The 22,106-nt window shown below is 45.7% G+C and overlaps 1 protein-coding gene across 1 annotated transcript in view; it reads right to left on the bottom strand.

Annotated features, from left to right (window-relative positions):
* Window positions 1–15,485, bottom strand: part of LOC132392148 (phosphate-regulating neutral endopeptidase PHEX-like) — a 219,224-nt gene extending 203,739 nt beyond the window's left edge. The window contains exon 1 of the mRNA XM_059965997.1: window positions 15,414–15,485. Coding sequence (XP_059821980.1) covers window positions 15,414–15,482 — 69 coding nt within the window. The 5' untranslated portion in view covers window positions 15,483–15,485. The remainder of the gene's footprint in view (window positions 1–15,413) is intronic.
* Window positions 15,486–22,106: the final 6,621 nt, after the last annotated feature.

The following is a 22,106-nucleotide window of genomic DNA, read 5'->3' as shown; positions in this document are numbered from 1 at the left end:
CACTGAGAGAGGATCGACTCGACATGTCTCTCCGATCTGTGTATTGTAACACTGAGAGAGGATCTACTCGACATGTCTCTCCGATCTGTGAATTTTAACTCATGGAGAGGATCTACTCGACATGTCTCTCTGATCTGTGTATTGTAACTCTGGGAGAGGATCTACTCGACTCTCTCTGAACTGTGTATTGTAACTCTGGGAGAGGATCGACTCGAAATGTCACTCTGATCTGTGTATTGTAACTCTGGGAGAGGATCTACTCGACATGTCTCTCTGATCTGTGTACTGTAACCCTCGGAGAAGATCTACTCGACATGTCTCTCCGATCTCTGTATTGTAACTCTGGGAGAGGATCTACTCAACATGTCTCTCTGATCTGTGTATTGTAACCCTGGGAGAGGATTGACTCGACATGTCTCTCTGATCTGTGTGTTGTAACTCTGGGAGAGGATCGACTCGACATGTCTCTCCGATCTGTTTATTGTAACTCTCGGAGAGGATCTACTCGACATGTCTCTCTGATCTGGGTATTCTAACTCTGCGAGAGGATCTACTCGACATGTCTCTCTGATCTGTGTATTCTAACCCTGGGAGAGGATCTACTCGACATGTCTCTCTGATCTGTGTGTTGTAACTCTGGGAGAGGATCGACTCGACATGTCTCTCTGATCTGTGTATTGTAACTCTGGGAGAGCATCTACTCGACATTTCTCTCTGATCTGTGTATTGTAACTCTCGGAGAGGATCTACTCTACATGTCTCTCTGATCTGTGTATTGTAACACTGGGAGAGGATCTGCTCTACATGTCTCTCTGATCTGTGTATTGCAACTCTGGGAGAGGATCGACTCGACATCTCTCTCTGATCTGTGTATTGTAACACTGGGAGAGGATCTGCTCTACATGTCTCTCTGATCTGTGTATTGTAACACTGGGAGAGGATCTGCTCTACATGTATCTCTGATCTGTGTATTGTAACTCTGGGAGAGGATCGACTCGACCTGTCTCTCTGATCTGTGTATTGTAACCCTGGCAGAGGATCCACTCGACATGTCTCTCTGATCTGTGTATTGTAAATCTGGGATAGGATCTACTCGACCTGTCTCTCTGATCTGTGTATTGTAACTCTGGGATAGGATCTACTCGACATGTCTCTCCGATCTGTGTATTGTAACGCTGGGAGTGGATCTGCTCGACATGTCTCTCTGATGATTGTATTGTAACCCTGGGAGAGGATCGACTCGACATGTCTCTCTGATCTGTGTATTGTAACCCTGGGAGAGGATTGACTCGACATGTCTCTCTGATCTGTGTATTGTAACTCTGGGAGAGGATCTTCTCGACATGTCTCTCTGATCTGTGTATTGTAACACTAGGAGAGGATCGACTCGACGTGACTCTCTGATCTGTGTATTGTAACTCTGGGAGAGGATCTACTCGACATGTCTCTCTGATCTGTGTATTGTAACTCTCGGAGAGTATCTCCTCGACATGTCCCTCTAATCTGTGTATTGTAACTCTCGGAGAGGATCTACTCGACATGTCTCTCTGATCTGTGTATTGTAACTCTGGGAAAGGATCTACTCTACATGTCTCTCTGATCTGTGTATTGTAACTTTGAGAGAGCATCTACTCAACATGTCTCTCTGATCTGTGTATTGTAACACTGGGAGAGGATCTACTCGACATGTCTCTCCGATCTGTGTATTTTAACTCATGGAGAGGATCTACTCGACATGTCTCTCTGATCTGTGTATTGTAACTCTGGGAGAGGATCTACTCGACATGTCTCTCTGAACTGTGTATTGTAACTCTGGGAGAGGATCGACTCGTAATGTCACTCTGATCTGTGTATTGTAACTCTGGGAGAGGATCTACTCGACATGTCTCTCTGATCTGTGTATTGTAACTCTGGGAGCGGATCGACTCGACATGTCTCTCCGATCTGTGTACTGTAACTCTGGGAGAGGATCTACTCGACATGTCTCTCTGATCTGTGTATTGTAACACTGGGAGAGGATCGACTCGACATGTCTCTCTGATCTGTGTATTGTAACTCTGGGAGAGGATCTACTCGACATGTCTCTCTGATGATTGTATTGTAACTCTGGGAGAGGATCGACTCGACCTGTCTCTCTAACCTGTGTATTGTAACCCTGGGAGAGGATCGACTCGACATGCCTCTCCGATCTGTGTATTGTAACTCTGGGAGAGGATCTACTCGACATGTCTCTCCGATCTCTGTATTTTAACTCTGGGAGAGGATCTACTCGACATGTCTCTCTGATCTGTGTATTGTAACTCTGGGAGAGGATCTGCTCTACATGTCTCTCTGATCTGTGTATAGTAACTCTGGGAGAGGATCGACTCGACATGTCTCTCTGATCCGTGTATTGTAACTCTGGGAGAGGATCGACTCGACATGTCTCTCTGATCTGTGTGTTGTAACTCTGGGAGAGGATCTACTCGACATGTCTCTCTGATCTGTGTATTGTAACTCTGGGAGATGATCGACTCGACATGTCTCTCTGATCTGTGTATTGTAACTCTGGGAGAGGATCTACTCGACATGTCTCTCTGATCTGTGTATTGTAACTCTGGGAGAGGATCTACTCGACATGTCTCTCTGATCTGTGTATTGTAACTCTGGGAGAGGATCGACTCGACATGTCTCTCTGATCTGTGTATTGTAACACTGGGAGTGGATCTGCTCGACATGTCTCTCTGATGATTGTATTGTAACTCTGGGAGAGGATCGACTCGACATGTCTCTCTGATCTGTGTATTGTAACTCTGGGAGAGCATCTACTCGACATGTCTCTCTGATCTGTGTATTGTAACACTGGGAGAGGATCTGCTCTACATGTCTCTCCGATCTGTGTATTTTAACTCTGGGAGAGGATCGACTCGACATGTCTCTCTGATCTGTGTATTGTAACACTGGGAGAGGATCTGCTCTTACATGTCTCTCTGATCTGTGTATTGTAACTCTGGGGGAGGATCTGCTCTACATGTATCTCTGATCTGTGTATTGTAACTCTGGGAGAGGATCGACTCGACCTGTCTCTCTGATCTGTGTATTGTAACCCTGGCAGAGGATCTACTCGACATGTCTCTCTGATCTGTGTATTGTAAATCTGGGATAGGATCTACTCGACCTGTCTCTCTGATCTGTGTATTGTAACTCTGGGAGAGGATTTACTCGACATGTCTCTCTGATCTGTTGTATTGTAACTCTGGGAGAGGATCGACTCGACATGTCTCTCTGATCTGTGTATTGTAACCCTGGGAGAGGATCGACTCGACATGTCTCTCTGATCTGTGTATTGTAACTCTGGGAGAGGATCTTCTCGACATGTCTCTCTGATCTGTGTATTGTAACACTAGGAGAGGATCGACTCGACGTGACTCTCTGATCTGTGTATTGTAACTCTGGGAGAGGATCTACTCGACATGTCTCTCTGATCTGTGTATTGTAACTCTCGGAGAGTATCTCCTCGACATGTCCCTCTAATCTGTGTATTGTAACTCTCGGAGAGGATCTACTCGACATGTCTCTCTGATCTGTGTATTGTAACTCTGGGAAAGGATCTACTCAACATGTCTCTCTGATCTGTGTATTGTAACACTGAGAGAGGATCGACTCGACATGTCTCTCCGATCTGTGTATTGTAACACTGAGAGAGGATCTACTCGACATGTCTCTCCGATCTGTGAATTTTAACTCATGGAGAGGATCTACTCGACATGTCTCTCTGATCTGTGTATTGTAACTCTGGGAGAGGATCTACTCGACATGTCTCTCTGATCTGTGTATTGTAACTCTCGGAGAGGATCTACTCGACATGTCTCTCTGATCTGTGTATTTTAACTCTGGGAGAGGATCGACTCGACATGTCTCTCTGATCTGTGTATTGTAACTCTGGGAGAGGATCTATTCGACATGTCTCTCTGATCTGTGTTTTGTAACTCTGGGAGCGGATCTATTCGACATGTCTCTCTGATCTGTGTATCGTAACCCTGGGAGAGGATCTACTCGACATGTCGCTCTGATCTGTGTATTGTAACCCTGGGAGAGGATATACTGGATATGTCTCTCTGATCTGTGTATTGTAACACTGGGAGAGGATCTGCTCGACATGTCTCTCTGATCTGTGTATTGTAACTCTGGGAGAGGATCTACTCGACATGTGTCTCTGATCTCTGTATTGTAACTCTGGGAGAGGATCTACTCGACGTGCCTCTCCGATCTGTGTATTGTAACTCTGGGAGAGGATCAACTCGACGTGCCTCTCCGATCTGTGCATTGTAACCCTGGGAGAGGATCTACTGGACATGTCTCTCTGATCTGTTTATTGTAACTCTGGGAGAGGATCTATTCGACATGTCTCTCTGATCTGTGTATTGTAACTCTGGGAGCGGATCTATTCGACATGTCTCTCTGATCTGTGTATCGTAACCCTGGGAGAGGATCTACTCGACCTGTCGCTCTGATCTGTGTATTGTAACTCTGGGAGAGGATCTACTCGACATGTCTCTCTGATCTGAGTATCGTAACCCTGGGAGAGGATCTACTCGATGTGTCTCTCTGATCTGTGCATTGAAACTCTGGGAGAGGATTTACTCAACATGTCTCTCCGATCAGTGTATTGTAACTCTGAGAGATGATCTACTCGACATGTCTCTCTGATCTGTGTATTGTAACTCTGGGAGAGCATCTACTCGACATGTCTCTCTGATCTGTGTATTGTAACTCTGGGAGAGGATCTACTGGACATGTCTCTCTGATCTGTGTATTGTAACCCTGGGAGAGGATCTACTCGACGTGTCTCTCTGATCTGTGTATTGTAACTCTGGGAGAGGATCTACTCGACGTGCCTCTCCGATCTGTGCATTGTAACCCTGGGAGAGGATCTACTGGACATGTCTCTCTGATCTGTTTATTGTAACTCTGGGAGAGGATCTATTCGACATCTCTCTCTCATCTGTGTATTGTAACTCTGGGAGAGGATCTACTCGATGTGTCTCTCTGATCTGTGTATTGTAACCCTGGCAGAGGATCTACTGGACATGTCTCTCTGATCTGTGTATTGTAACACTGGGAGAGGATCTACTCGACCTGTCTCTCTGATCTGTGCATTGAAACTCTGGGAGAGGATTTACTCGACATGTCTCTATGATCTGTGTATTGCAACTCTGGGAGATGATCTACTCGATGAGTCTCTCTGATCTGTGTATTGTAACCCTGGGAGAGGATCTACTCGACATGTCTCTCTGATCTGTGTATTTTAACTCTGGGAGAGGATCGACTCGACATGTCTCTCTGATCTGTGTATTGTAACTCTGGGAGAAGATCTACACGACATGTCTCTCTGATCTGTGTATTGTAACTCTGGAAGAGGATCGACTCGACATGTCTCTCTGATCTGTGTATTGTAACACTGGCAGAGGATCTACTCGACATGTCTCTCTGATCTGTGTATTGTAACTCTGGGAGAGGATCTACTCGACATGTCTCTCTGATCTGTGTATTGTAACTCTGGGAGAGGATCTACTCGACATGTCTCTCTGATCTGTGTATTGTAACTCTGGGAGAGGATCTACTCGACATGTCTCTCTGATCTGTGTATTGTAACTATGGGAGAGGATCTACTCGACCTGTCTCTCTGATCTGTGTATTGTAATTCTGGGAGAGGATCTACTCGACGTGCCTCTCCGATCTGTGTATTGTAACTCTGGGAGAGGATCTACTCGACGTGTCTCTCCGATCTGTGCATTGTAACCCTGGGAGAGGATCTACTGGAAATGTCTCTCAGATCTGTGTATTGTAACTCTGGGAGAGGATCTACTCGACATTTCTCTCTGATCTGTGTATTGTAACCCTGGGAGAGGATCGACTCGACATGTTTCTCCTATCTGTGTATTGTAACGCTGGGAGTGGATCTGCTCGACATGCCTCTCTGATCTGTGTATTGTAACACTGGGAGAGGATCTACTCGACGTGCCTCTCCAATCTGTGCATTGTAACCCTGGGAGAGGATCTACTGGACATGTCTCTCTGATCTTTTTATTGTAACTCTGGGAGAGGATCTATTCGACATGTCTCTCTGATCTGTGTATTGTAACTCTGGGAGAGGATCTACTCGATGTGTCTCTCTGATCTGTGTATTGTAACCCTGGCAGAGGATCTACTGGACATGTCTCTCTGATCTGTGTATTGTAACTCTGGGAGAGGATCTACTCGACCTGTCTCTCTGATCTGTGCATTGAAACTCTGGGAGAGGATTTACTCGACCTGTCTCTCCGATCTGTGTATTGTAACTCTGGGAGATGATCTACTCGATGTGTCTCTATGATCTATTGTATTGTAACTCTGGGAGATGATCTACTCGACATGTCTCTCTGATCTGTGTATTGTAACTCTGGGAGATGATCTACTCGATGTGTCTCTCTGATCTGTGTATTGTAACTCTGGGAGAGGATCTACTCGACATGTCTCTCTGATCTCTGTATTGTAACTCTGGGAGAGGATCTACTCGACGTGCCTCTCCGATCTGTGTATTGTAACTCTGGGAGAGGATCAACTCGACGTGCCTCTCCGATCTGTGCATTGTAACCCTGGGAGAGGATCTACTGGACATGTCTCTCTGATCCGTTTATTGTAACTCTGGGAGAGGATCGACTCGACATGTCTCTCTGATCTGAGTATTGTAACTCTGGGAGAGGATCTACTCGACATTTCTCTCTGATCGGTGTTTTGTAACTCTGGGAGCGGATCTATTCGACATGTCTCTCTGATCTGTGTATCGTAACCCTGGGAGAGGATCTACTCGACCTGTCACTCTGATCTGTGTATTGTAACTCTGGGAGAGGATCTACTCGACATGTCTCTCTGATCTGAGTATCGTAACCCTGGGAGAGGATCTACTCGATGTGTCTCTCTGATCTGTGCATTGAAACTCTGGGAGAGGATTTACTCGACATGTCTCTCCGATCTGTGTATTGTAACTCTGGGAGATGATCTACTCGATGTGTCTCTATGATCTATTGTATTGTAAGTCTGGGAGATGATCTACTCGACATGTCTCTCTGATCTGTGTATTGTAACTCTGGGAGATGATCTACTCGATGTGTCTCTCTGATCTGTGTATTGTAACACTGGGAGAGGATCTGCTCGACATGTCTCTCTGATCTGTGTATTGTAACTCTGGGAGAGGATCTACTCGACATGTGTCTCTGATCTCTGTATTGTAACTCTGGGAGAGGATCTACTCGACGTGCCTCTCCGATCTGTGTATTGTAACTCTGGGAGAGGATCAACTCGACGTGCCTCTCCGATCTGTGCATTGTAACCCTGGGAGAGGATCTACTGGACATGTCTCTCTGACCTGTTTATTGTAACTCTGGGAGAGGATCTATTCGACATGTCTCTCTGATCTGTGTTTTGTAACTCTGGGAGCGGATCAATTCGACATGTCTCTCTGATCTGTGTATCGTAACCCTGGGAGAGGATCTACTCGACATGTCGCTCTGATCTGTGTATTGTAACCCTGGGAGAGGATATACTGGACTTGTCTCTCTGATCTGTGTATTGTAACTCTGGGAGAGGATCTACTCGACGTGCCTCTCCGATCTTTGTATTGTAACTCTGGGAGAGGATCTACTCGACGTGCCTCTCCGATCTGTGCATTGTAACCCTGGGAGAGGATCTACTGGAAATGTCTCTCTGATCTGTGTATTGTAACTCTGGGAGAGGATCTACTCGACATGTCTCTCTGATCTGTGTATTGTAACTCTGGGAGAGGATCTACTCGACATGTCTCTCTGTTGATTGTATTGTAACTCTGGGAGAGGATCTACTCGACATGTCTCTCTGATCTGTGTATTGTAACTCTGGGAGAGGATCTACTCGACATGTCTCTCTGTTGATTGTATTGTAACTCTGGGAGAGGATCTACTCGACATGTCTCTCTGTTGATTGTATTGTAACTCTGGGAGAGGATCTACTCGACATGTCTCTCTGTTGATTGTATTGTAACTCTGGGAGAGGATCAACTCGACGTGCCTCTCCGATCTGTGCATTGTAACCCTGGGAGAGGATCTACTGGAAATGTCTCTCTGATCTGTGTATTGTAACTCTGGGAGAGGATCTACTCGACATGTCTCTCTGATCTGTGTATTGTAACTCTGGGAGAGGATCTACTCGACATGTCTCTCTGTTGATTGTATTGTAACTCTGGGAGAGGATCTACTCGACATGTCTCTCTGATCTGTGTATTGTAACTCTGGGAGAGGATCTACTCGACCTGTCTCTCTGATCTGTGCATTGAAACTCTGGGAGAGGATTTACTCGACATGTCTCTCCGATCTGTGTATTGTAACTCTGGGAGATGATCTACTCGATGTGTCTCTATGATCTATTGTATTGTAACTCTGGGAGATGATCTACTCGACATGTCTCTCTGATCTGTGTATTGTAACTCTGGGAGATGATCTACTCGATGTGTCTCTCTGATCTGTGTATTGTAACACTGGGAGAGGATCTGCTCGACATGTCTCTCTGATCTGTGCATTGTAACCCTGGGAGAGGATCTACTGGACATGTCTCTCTGATCTGTTTATTGTAACTCTGGGAGAGGATCTACTCGACCTGTCGCTCTGATCTGTGTATTGTAACTCTGGGAGAGGATCTACTCGACATGTCTCTCTGATCTGAGTATCGTAACCCTGGGAGAGGATCTACTCGAAATGTCTCTCAGATCTGTGTATTGTAACTCTGGGAGAGGATCTATTCGACATGTGTCTCTGATCTCTGTATTGTAACTCTGGGAGAGGATCTACTCGACGTGCCTCTCCGATCTGTGTATTGCAACTCTGGGAGAGGATCAACTCGACGTGCCTCTCCGATCTGTGCATTGTAACCCTGGGAGAGGATCTACTGGACATGTCTCTCTGATCTGTTTATTGTAAGTCTGGGAGAGGATCTATTCGACATGTCTCTCTGATCTGTGTATCGTAACCCTGGGAGAGGATCTACTCGACATGTCGCTCTGATCTGTGTATTGTAACCCTGGGAGAGGATATACTGGATATGTCTCTCTGATCTGTGTATTGTAACTCTGGGAGAGGATCTACTCGACATGTCTCTCTGATCTGTGTATTGTAACACTGGGAGAGGATCGACTCGACATGTCTCTCCGATCTGTGTATTGTAACACTAGGAGTGGATCTACTCGACATGTCTCTCTGATCTGTGTATCGTAACCCTGGGAGAGGATCTACTCGACATGTCTCTCTGATCTGTGTATTGTAACACTGGGAGAGGATCGACTCGACATGTCTGTCCGATCTGTGTATTGTAACTCTGGGAGAGGATCGACTCGACATGTCTCTCTGATCTGTGTATTGTAACTCTGGGAATGGATCTCCTCGACATGTCTCTCTGATCTGTGTATTGTAACTCTGGGAGAGGATCTACTCGACATGTATCTCTGATCTGTGTATTGTAACTCTGGGAAAGGATCTACTCGACATGTCTCTCTGATCTGTGTGTTGTAACACTGGGAGAGGATCTACTCGACATGTATCTCTGATCTGTGTATTGTAACTCTGGGAGAAGATCGACACGACATGTCTCTCTGATCTGTGTGTTGTAACACTGGGAGAGGATCTACTCGACATGTATCTCTGATCTGTGTATTGTAACTCTGGGAGAGGATCGACTCGACATGTCTCTCTGATCTGTGTATTGTAACTCTGGGAGAAGATCGACACGACATGTCTCTCTGATCTGTGTATTGTAACACTGGGAGATGATCTACTCGATGTGTCTCTATGATCTATTGTATTGTAACTCTGGGAGATGATCTACTCGATGTGTCTCGCTCATCTGTGTGTTGTAACTCTGGGAGAGGATCTACTCGACATGTCTCTCTGATCTGTGTATTGTAACTCTGGGAGAGGATCTACTCGACATGTCTCTCTGATCTGTGTATTGTAACTCTGGGAGAGGATCTACTCGATGTGTCTCTCTCATCTGTGTATTGTAACTCTGGGAGAGGATCTACTCGACATGTCTCTCTGATCTCTGTATTGTAACTCTGGGAGAGGATCTACTCGACGTGCCTCTCCGATCTGTGTATTGTAACTCTGGGAGAGGATCAACTCGACGTGCCTCTCCGATCTGTGCATTGTAACCCTGGGAGAGGATCTACTGGACATGTCTCTCTGATCCGTTTATTGTAACTCTGGGAGAGGATCGACTCGACATGTCTCTCTGATCTGAGTATTGTAACTCTGGGAGAGGATCTACTCGACATGTCTCTCTGATCGGTGTTTTGTAACTCTGGGAGCGGATCTATTCGACATGTCTCTCTGATCTGTGTATCGTAACCCTGGGAGAGGATCTACTCGACCTGTCACTCTGATCTGTGTATTGTAACTCTGGGAGAGGATCTACTCGACATGTCTCTCTGATCTGAGTATCGTAACCCTGGGAGAGGATCTACTCGATGTGTCTCTCTGATCTGTGCATTGAAACTCTGGGAGAGGATTTACTCGACATGTCTCTCCGATCTGTGTATTGTAACTCTGGGAGATGATCTACTCGATGTGTCTCTATGATCTATTGTATTGTAAGTCTGGGAGATGATCTACTCGACATGTCTCTCTGATCTGTGTATTGTAACTCTGGGAGATGATCTACTCGATGTGTCTCTCTGATCTGTGTATTGTAACACTGGGAGAGGATCTGCTCGACATGTCTCTCTGATCTGTGTATTGTAACTCTGGGAGAGGATCTACTCGACATGTGTCTCTGATCTCTGTATTGTAACTCTGGGAGAGGATCTACTCGACGTGCCTCTCCGATCTGTGTATTGTAACTCTGGGAGAGGATCAACTCGACGTGCCTCTCCGATCTGTGCATTGTAACCCTGGGAGAGGATCTACTGGACATGTCTCTCTGACCTGTTTATTGTAACTCTGGGAGAGGATCTATTCGACATGTCTCTCTGATCTGTGTTTTGTAACTCTGGGAGCGGATCAATTCGACATGTCTCTCTGATCTGTGTATCGTAACCCTGGGAGAGGATCTACTCGACATGTCGCTCTGATCTGTGTATTCTAACCCTGGGAGAGGATATACTGGACTTGTCTCTCTGATCTGTGTATTGTAACTCTGGGAGAGGATCTACTCGACGTGCCTCTCCGATCTTTGTATTGTAACTCTGGGAGAGGATCTACTCGACGTGCCTCTCCGATCTGTGCATTGTAACCCTGGGAGAGGATCTACTGGAAATGTCTCTCTGATCTGTGTATTGTAACTCTGGGAGAGGATCTACTCGACATGTCTCTCTGATCTGTGTATTGTAACTCTGGGAGAGGATCGACTCGACATGTCTCTCTGTTGATTGTATTGTAACTCTGGGAGAGGATCTACTCGACATGTCTCTCTGTTCTGTGTATTGTAACTCTGGGAGAGGATCTACTCGACCTGTCTCTCTGATCTGTGCATTGAAACTCTGGGAGAGGATTTACTCGACATGTCTCTCCGATCTGTGTATTGTAACTCTGGGAGATGATCTACTCGACATGTCTCTCTGATCTGTGTATTGTTACTCTGAGAGCATCTACTCGACATGTCTCTCTGATCTGTGTATTGTAACACTGGGAGAGGATCTACTCGACATGTCTCTCTGATCTGTGTATTGTAACTCTGGGAGAGGATCTGCTCGACATGTCTCTCTGATCTCTGTATTGTAACTCTGGGAGAGGATCTACTCGACGTGCCTCTCCGATCTGTGTATTGTAACTCTGGGAGAGGATCAACTCGACGTGCCACTCCGATCTGTGCATTGTAACCCTGGGAGAGGATCTACTGGACATGTCTCTCTGATCTGTTTATTGTAACTCTGGGAGAGGATCTATTCGACATGTCTCTCTGATCTGTGTTTTGTAACTCTGGGAGCGGATCTATTCGACATGTCTCTCTGATCTGTGTATCGTAACCCTGGGAGAGGATCTACTCGACATGTCGCTCTGATCTGTGTATTGTAACCCTGGGAGAGGATATACTCGACATGTCTCTCTGATCTGTGTATTGTAACTCTGGGAGAGGATCTACTCGACATGTCTCTCCGATCTGTGTATTGTAACCCTGGGAGAGGATCTACTCGACATGTCTCTCTGACCTGTGTATTGTAACTCTGGGAGAGCATCTACTCGACATGTCTCTCTGATCTGTGTATTGTAACTCTGGGAGAGGATCTACTCGACATGTCTCTCTGATCTGTGTATTGTTACTCTGGGAGAGGATCGACTCGACATGTCTCTCTGAACTGTGTATTGTAACCCTGGGAGAGGATCTACTCGACGTGTCTCTCTGATCTGTGTATTGTAACTCTGGGAGAGGATCTACTCGACGTGTCTCTCTGATCTGTGTATTGTAACTCTGGGAGAGGATCTACTCGACGTGCCTCTCCGATCTGTGCATTGTAACCCTGGGAGAGGATCTACTGGACATGTCTCTCTGATCTGTTTATTGTAACTCTGGGAGAGGATCTATTCGACATGTCTCTCTGATCTGTGTATTGTAACTCTGGGAGAGGATCTACTCGATGTATCTCTCTGATCTGTGTATTGTAACCCTGGCAGAGGATCTACTGGACATGTCTCTCTTATCTGTGTATTGTAACACTGGGAGAGGATCTACTCGACCTGTCTCTCTGATCTGTGCATTGAAACTCTGGGAGAGGATTTACTCGACATGTCTCTCTGATCTGTGTATTGTAACTCTGGGAGATGATCGACTCGACATGTCTCTCTGATCTGTGTATTGCAACTCTGGGAGATGATCTACTCGATGTGTCTCTCTGATCTGTGTATTGTAACCCTGGCAGAGGATCTACTGGACATGTCTCTCTGATCTGTGTATTGTAAATCTGGGATAGGATCTACTCGACCTGTCTCTCTGATCTGTGCATTGTAACTCTGGGAGAGGATTTACTCGACATGTCTCTCTGATCTGTTGTATTGTAACTCTGGGAGAGGATCTACTCGACATGTCTCTCTGATCTGTGTATTGTAACTCTGGGAGAGGATCTACTCGACATGTCTCTCTGACCTGTGTATTGTAACTCTGGGAGAGTTTCGACTCGACATGTCTCTCTGACCTGTGTATTGTAACTCTGGGAGAGGATCTACTCGACATGTATCTCTGATCTGTGTGTTGTAACTCTGGGAGAGGATCTACTGGACATGTCTCTCTGATCTGTGTATTGTAACTCTGGGAGAGGATCTACTGGACATGTCTCTCTGATCTGTGTATTGTAACTCTGGGAGAGGATCTACTCGATGTGTCTCTCTGATCTGTGTATTGTAACTCTGGGAGAGGATCGACTCGACATGTCTCTCTGACCTGTGTATTGTAACTCTGGGAGAGCATCTACTCGACATGTCTCTCTGATCTGTGTATTGTAACTCTGGGAGAGGATCTACTCGACATGTCTCTCTGATCTGTGTGTTGTAACTCTGGGAGAGGATCTACTCGTCATGTATCTCTGAGCTGTGTATTGTAACTCTGGGAGAGGATCTACTCGATGTGTCTCTCTGATCTGTGTATTGTAACTCTGGGAGAGGATCGACTCGACATGTCTCTCTGACCTGTGTATTGTAACTCTGGGAGAGCATCTACTGGACATGTCTCTCTGATCTGTGTATTGTAACCCTGGGAGAGGATCTAATCGACGTGTCTCTCTGATCTGTGTATTGTAACTCTGGGAGAGGATCTACTGGACATGTCTCTCTGATCTGTGTATTGTCACTCGGGGAGAGGATCTACTCAACATGTCTCTCTGATCTGTGTATTGTAACTCTGGGAGAGGATCTTCTCGACATGTCTCTCTGATCTGTGTATTGTAACTCTGGGAGAGGATCTACTGGACATGTCTCTCTGATCTGTGTATTGTAACCCTGGGAGAGGATCTACTCGACATGTCTCGCTGATCTGTGTATTGTAACTCTGGGAGAAGATCTACTCGACATGTCTCTCTGATCTGTGTATTGTAACTCTGGGAGAGGATCTGCTCAACGTGTCTGCTCACTCTTTGTATTGTAACTGCTCCATTTTTTTACTTGTGTTCTCTCTCTGCCCGCTCCCATTCACTTTCTGATAACATAGCATTGTCCCCTCATTTTTACCCTCATCGACACGATTGTATTATCAGAGATGTCCTCTCCCTGTTGGCCTCTCCCATTTTCATTCTGACAAATGATTTTGAATTGATATATTAAAACTTTAGAGATAGGAGCAGAATTCAGCCATATGGCCCATCGAATCTGCTCTACTATTCATTGATGTCTGATCCTTTCCTCCCTCCTCAGCCCCATTCCCCGGTCTTCTCCCCATAACCTTTGTTTCTGTGTCCAATGAAAAACCTATCAACCTCTGCCTTAAGTACACTCATGACCTGGGCTCCATCGCTGCTTGTTATAATGAATTTCACAAATTCACCCACCTCTCGGTAAGCAGCCTCATGTGTGGCACTTTATCAAAGGCCTTCTGAAAGTCCAAATATACAACAAACACTGCATCTCCTTTATCTATCCTACTGGTAATCTCTTCAAAGAATTCCAACAGGTTTGTCAGGCAAGTTGTTCCCTTAAGGAAACCATGCTTATTTTGTCCTATCTTGTCCTGGGTTACCAGTCCTTCATAACCTCATCCTTAACAATCAACTCCAACATCTTCCCAACCACTGAGGTCAGGCTAACTGCTCTATAATTTTCTGTCTGCTGTCTTCTTCCTTTCTTAAGGAGTGGTGTGACATTTTCAATGCTCCAGTCCTCTGGCCAGTGTCCAATAATTTTTGAAAGATCATTACTAATGCCACCACAATCTCTACTGCTACTTCTTTCAGAGTCCTAGGGTACAGTTCATCTGGTCCAGGTGACTAATGTACCCTGAAGTATTTCAGCTTTCTGACCACCTTCTCTCTTGTAATCGTAACTGCACTCACTTCTCTTCCCTCACACCCTTCAACATCTGGCACACTGCTAGTGTCTTCCACAGTGAAGGCTGATGTAAAATACTCATTTAGTTCATCTGCTGTCTCCTTGTCCCACATTATTATTCCTCTGGCTTCATTTTCTAGAAGTTCTGTATCCACTCTCACCTCTCTCTTATTTTTTACATATTTGAAAGCACTTTTACTATCTGTTTTAATATTGTTTGCTAGCTTGCTTTCATTTTTCATTCTTCATATTTAATATATTAATTCTGTTTGTATTACCATAGATGCTGCCTCACCTTCTGAGTATTTCCAGAACTCTTGTTATAATAATTTTAGATTCCAAAATCAGCTCTGCCATTCCATCATGGCTGATCCCGGATCCCACTCAACCCCACACACCTACCTTCATGCCATATCCTTTGATGCACTGATTGATCAGGAAACATTCAACTTCCACCTTAAATATACCCATGGACTTGACCTCCACCGCTGTCTGTGGCAGAGCATTCCTCAGATTTACTGCTCTCTGGCTAAATGAATTCCTCCTTTGCATTGAACTGCTGCTGCTAAGTTAACAAATTTCACATCACATGCCGGAGATAATAAACCAAATTCTGATTCCTTCCCTCTGTTCTAAAAGGCCACCCCTCAAGGGTTGCCCCACTTATATGCAAGGAGTGAACAACTCACCTCTTAGATTCCTATAAGATGACCCTTCATTTCCCTGTGCTCCAATTATCAGACACTGGTAAGATCCTCACCAGTGCCGTATAAAGCCTTGACGTCACAACCCTGCGCTTATATCCCAGTCCTCGTGAGATGAATGCTAACATTGCATCTACCGGACTATGTGTTTTGTGTTGGAATGTGCTATGAGGAGGGGCTGGACAAACTTGCATTGTTTTCTCTGGAGCGGTGAGGCTGAGGGGAGGTTGGTAGTTTGTGACAGACATAGGTAGAGTAGAAGCAAGGAGCAAGTGCAAAGGAGGCGTGAGGGGAAAGTGTTTTTACACAGAGTGCTGGCTGTCTGAAATGCATCTGAAGGGTGATAGTGTGGCTGCTGTGACAAACATGCTTAAGAGGCTCTTCGCCAGCCATGCAGAAAATGGAGAGGTATGGTGAGTAAGCAGAATGGACTAGATTAGGTTTTAACTAGTTTAATCAGCTATTATGGGCAGAAGAGCCTCTACCTGTTCTATGTCAAAACTCTTCATTTGTACTAAAAGGGGAGGGAATCCATGTAAAAGATGGAGCAAGTGATGGATAGATCCAGGTGATAGAGGGGAGAGTGGGTATAACAACAGAGGCTGGGAGGTGGAGGCAACGGAGATCTGCAGATGATGGAATTTGAGGGGATGGGGGAGGGTGGTAAAACGTGTAATCAAGTGAGGGAGGGAGGGGAGGGGATTCAATGAGAGGGCTGTGTGGTTTATAGGAAGGTGGTGTGAGTGGAGGAGGGGGAAGAAACAGTTTGATGGGGGACTAGGATGACTGTACAAGGAACTGGGTAGATCTGCAGGAATGAGAAAAGGGGCAGAGGAGAGCAGGTTACCTGAAATCGGAGAATTCAATTCACTATATTGGTGCCCGGAATTGGACAACTGTCTTATGAAACTCTCAACGCATTTAGACAAACAGGAGATGGATCTCATTAAAAATTCTTGTGGGGCTGGCCATTGTAGACTCATTGATTGGACTCCATGCCCCCGCTCTGCTTAGCAAGCACAGAGTATTACAACTCTGAGGAAGTGCCTCCATTTTGCTGGGACCACTGCGTCCACCACCACTCTATTTTCATGTCATGCTTGGTAACCTGGGAAGTTAAATTGGCAACTGAGTGTAGAAGACAGCAGAGTTCAATTGAGAATGTAGCAGGCAGATTCCACACAGAAAGCCAAGAGCACTGTTCTGGCTGACCATCCAGTCAGGCAAGTTGGACAGACAAACTCTACCCTAACTCCACCTCTACGCTGCTTTGCAGCTATGTGGTCAGTGTTGTAGCCGTGACCCCAACTGCATAGAGCAAATTCTGTCAATCAGTTAACCCGTTTTGTTGATGCTGATCGAGGGATCAATATTAATTGAAATACTCTGCTCTCCTTCAATGTCACAGAGAAATGGAAAAGGCAATGGCTTGACCTCTGATCTAAGACGAGCCTGCAGCACTTGGGGAACGGCGGTCTGCATTGAGTTCTCCGACAGACTGAGTGGTTGGTTTTGTGTCAGTCAGGGAGCTGTGCTTTATCCTGCAATACTATACGCTGCTACTGAGTCTGAAACCAACCCAGAATTAAGTGTCCATTGAACAATGAGGGAGACAAGTGGCCGACCAGACCTGCCTCAAAATTAAAATGGAAGGAGCCAGTGAACAAAGAATTCTCTTTCCCTGGCCCCTGGCTTCAGCCCTCAGCCCCACTGTAATGATTCTACACACAGGCAGAAATCTGAAATAACAACAAGTCGGGCAGCACCTGTGGAGGGTGAAACATGTCATCAGTCTTTTAGGTTGATGAACCTTGGTTGGAAGAGGAATGTGAAGAAAAAAAGAATGTTTGAAATTGCAAAGGGGGAGGTGCAGAGTGGGGAACAGGACAATCTGGGCAACCCAGACGCGGTCTAAGAGAGCGAGGCGAGAGTTGCTACCCACAGCTGACCTGTCTGATGGTATAAATAGGTGAAGGCAGAGGGAGAAGATAGGTCAAGGCAGCGGGGGAAAACTTACAAACAATGCTGCACTAGGGAGGTGCAGACCACAGCAGCTGTCAGAAATCAGAAATGAAAGAGGATGCTAGAAATACTCAGCAGGTCAAGCAGCATCTGCGGAGAGAGAAAAACAGCTAATATTACAGTTGGCTGATCAGGTTATCTGAAGCCATTAATTTCAATATTGAGCTCCATTATGCAATGTGGTGTGATAGTGACATGTACTGAGATTCAGTAACAATGGTGCCATAACATAAGAACACAGAAGTATTGAAAAACCCCAGAATACAGAGTATAGTGTTGCAGCACCAGAGAAAATGCAGTGCAGCTGAACAAAGATCTTAGTAGATTGGGAGACCAAGAGTTCATCTTTAACGTCTGAGAGCTCCATTCACGAGTCATAGAAGCTGTCAAGATGAACATCGGAGAGGAGTGGGAGGTCAAAGGCTGAGGTCGGTAGAGGTGTGTGATGGAGATTTAAGGTCATAGGTGACTACAAGTGCAGGGTCACCCTTGTAGACAAACCAGAGGTGTCCTGCAAAGCTGTTGCCCAGTCTGGGTTTGTTTCCTCAAACGCAGAGCAGACCACAGACAGGCAGACACAGCACACCGAATTTAGTCATTCCTCAGCCTTCGTTGATTCTGGCCAAAATGCATGTATAATATTGTACAGAGTGGACATGATGGCACTGACCGTCAGGATACTTTCACTGGAGCTTTTCTCATCAAGTGTAACATGGAAATTAATGAAGACGTTTCTTGCAAATCTCCCTCGGAGTATAGCCAGTGCCTCCAGGAGGTCGAATTCCTCTTCCTTCCAGATTCCATCAGGTCCATTGTTTGCCTCGAGAACAGGCCAGCGCAAATGTGGATGCTTCAAGAAATGAAGCAAGGGCCTGCTGTCTTCCAGCTCTATGGCAGCTATCAACGAGAAAGGCAGGGTGAGAGTGAAGGCAGCCACTGACAACTGTGTAGTCAGACACATGATGTCAGCAATTAGCTAACTGGCAGAACAGTCTTGGTGAAATAACACAGAAAGAAAATACTGCAGATGCTGAAATTATGGAATAAAAAGAGACAATTCTGGGAATACTCAAACATGAGGAAACCTGCAGATGCTGGAAATTCAAACAACACACACAAAATGCTGGTGGAACACAGCAGGCCAGGCAGCATCTATAGGGAGAAGCACTGTCGATGTTTCAGGCCGAGACCCTTCGTCAGGACTAACTGAAACGGGATCCCACTACCAAACACATTTTTCCCTCCCCCCCCCCCCCTTTCTGCTTTTCACAGGGATCGCTCCCTACGCGACTCCCTTGTCCACTTGTCCCCCCCATCCCTTCCCACAGATCTTCCTCCTGGCACTTATCCTTGTAAGTGGAACAAGTGCTACACCTGCCCTTACACTTCCTCCCTCACCACCATTCAGGGCCCCAGACAGTCCTTCCAGGTGAGGCGACACTTCACCTGTGAGTCGGCTGGTGTGGTATACTGTGTCTGGTGCTCCCGGTGTGGCCTTTTATATATTGGTGAGACCTGACGCAGACTGGGAGACCGTTTCGCTGAACACCTACGCTCGGTCCGCCAGAAAAAGCAGGATCTCCCAGTGGCCACACCTTTTAATTCCACATCCCATTCCCATTCTGATATGTCTATCCATGGCCTCCTCTATGGTCAAAATGAATCCAAACTCAGGTTGGAGAAACAACACCTTATATATCGGCTGGGTAGCCTCCAACCTGATGGCATGAACATTGACTTCTCTAACTTCCGCTAATGGCCCTCCTCCCCTTCTTACCCCATCCCTGACATATTTAGTTGTTTGCCTGTTCTCCATCTCCCTCTGGTACTCCCCCCCCCCTTTCTTTCTCCTGAGGCCTCCCGTCCCATGATCCTTTCCCTTCTCCAGCTCTGTATCCCTTTCATCAATCACCTTTCCAGCTCTTAGCTTCATCCCACCCCCTCCGGTCTTCTATCATTTTGCATTTCCCCCTCCCCCCACTACTTTCAAATCTCTTACTATCTCTCCTTTCGGTTAGTCCTGACGAAGGGTCTCGGCCCGAAACGTCGACAGCACTTCTCCCTTTAGATGCTGCCTGGCCTGCTGTGTTCCACCAGCATTTTGTGTGTGTTGTTTTCTGGGAATACTCAGCAGGTCAGGTGGTACCTGCAAGAGAGAAACAGTAAATGTTCCAGATTAATGATCCAGAGAAGCAGTAAATGTTCCAGATTAATGATTCAGAGAAACAGTGAATGTTCCAGATTAATGATTCAGCGAATGTTTCAGATTAATAATCAACTAAAGATGGATTTAAGATGTTGTAAAAGATGAAAAGGAAACAGATCAGGTACAGTCTGTAATGAGGTGGAAGGCCAGAGGTTCAATTATAAAAGAGGTCCTAGAGAAGGGTAGAAGAGGCCAGGAATGGGAGCTGGGGGACAAGAGGGCATCCTGCAGGAGATGAAACCAAGAATAGTGAACAATTTTCTGAAAAACTGCTGGTAGCGTAAATCATGACTCTCCTGCACACCTACCAGGTGACTTCTCTGAAAGTCAACCTCAATATCTTAAATATCAAGAGTTTCAGGGAAATAAAAATATTCCAGAATATGATGGAAACTTATGTGAATTTCATAAAAGGGAAGAGAGGTAGAAAGTTGTTCTTTGTGATATGATGGGGAAATTCACCAAGCTAAAGGAATTTGAAACTTGAAATCCACTTGATCAAAGTTCAAAGTAAACTCACATCAAAGCCCATTTTTGTTACTATAAACTGCCTCGAGAATCATTTTCCTCTAGGCATTTACAGGAAAAAAACACACAAAAGAATTTATGAAAAGCTGACGAACAACCAACATGCAAACTGTGCAGCTAATGATTATTACTGAGAACGTGAGCTGCCAAAGGAAAAGACAATTGGAAATTTTGCAATGCAGGCCATCAAATACAGAAACCAAGCAACTTCCCCAACCAAGCTGATACTGACAGCCAGCCAGACACTTACACAAATGTTACATTCATCTCACTTTCCCATCAATTCCCAGCCTACAACAGCAGCCAACTGATCTAGCATCCTGCATGCTTTTGGAGTGTGGATGAAAACTGGAGTATCGAGAGGAATCCCACGTGGTCTCAGGGAGAACATCCTGAATTCACACAGACAGCATGAGGTCAGGATTGAACAGAGATTGCTGGAACTGGGAGGCGGTAGTTCTATCAGCAGCTCCACTATGCTGTCCTCAACTCAAGTATAGATTATTGATGATCAAGTGTTTGAAAAAGGGGAGTAATTGGATTTAGATACATAGAAACATAGAAAACCTACAGCACAATACAGGCTCTACGACCCACAAAGTTGTGCCAAACATGTTCCTACCTGAGGAGTTACTAGGCTTACCCATAGCCCTCTATTTTTATAAGCTCCATGTACCTATCCAAAAGTCTCTTAAAAGGCCCTATCATATCCACCTCCACCACTGTTACCAGCAGCCCATTCCACGCACTCACCACTCTCTGAGTAAAAAAACTTACCCCTGACATCTCCTCTGTACCTACTCCCCAGCACCTTAAACCCATGTCCTCTTGTGGCAACCATTCCAGCCCTGGGAAAAAGCCTCTGACTATCCACATGATCAATGCCTCTCATCATCTTATACACCTCTATTAGGTCACTTCTCATCCTCCATCACTCCAAGGAGAAAAGGCCGAGTTCACTCAACCTATTCTCATAAGGCTTGTTCCCCAATCCAGGCAACATCCTTGTAAATCTCCTCTGCACCCTTTCTATGGCTTCCACATCCTTCCTGTAGTGAGGTGACCAGAACTGAGCACAGTACTCCGAGTGGGGTCTGACCAGGGTTCTATATAGCTGCAACATTACCTCTCGGCTCCTAAATTCAAATCCATGATTGCTGAAGGCCAATACAACATATGCCTTCTTAAACACAGAGTCAACCTGTGCAGCTGCTTTGAGCGTCCTATGGGCTCAGACCACAAGATCCCTCTGATCCTCCACATTGCTAAGAGTCTTACCATTAATTCTATATTCTACCATCATATTTGACCCACCAAAATGAACCACCTCACACTTATCTGGGTTGAACTCCATCTGCTACTTCTCAGCCCAGTTTTGCATCCTATCAATATCCCTCTGACAGCCCTTCACACTATCCACAACACCTCCAACCTTTGTGTCATCAACAAACTTACTAACTCATTCCTCCACATCCTCATCCAGGTCATTTATAAAAATCACAAAGAGTAAGTGTCCCAGAACAGATCCCTGAGGCACACCACTGGTCACGGACCTCCATGCAGAATATGACCTGTCAACAATCACTCTTTGCCTTCTGTGAGAAAGCCAGTTCTGGATCCACAAAACAAAGTCCC

This window comes from Hypanus sabinus, chromosome 4, assembly GCF_030144855.1.
Source record: "Hypanus sabinus isolate sHypSab1 chromosome 4, sHypSab1.hap1, whole genome shotgun sequence".
Taxonomy (NCBI): domain Eukaryota; kingdom Metazoa; phylum Chordata; class Chondrichthyes; order Myliobatiformes; family Dasyatidae; genus Hypanus; species Hypanus sabinus.
Note: the sequence above shows the minus strand (reverse complement) of the source record. Positions and strands in the feature narration are given on the sequence as shown.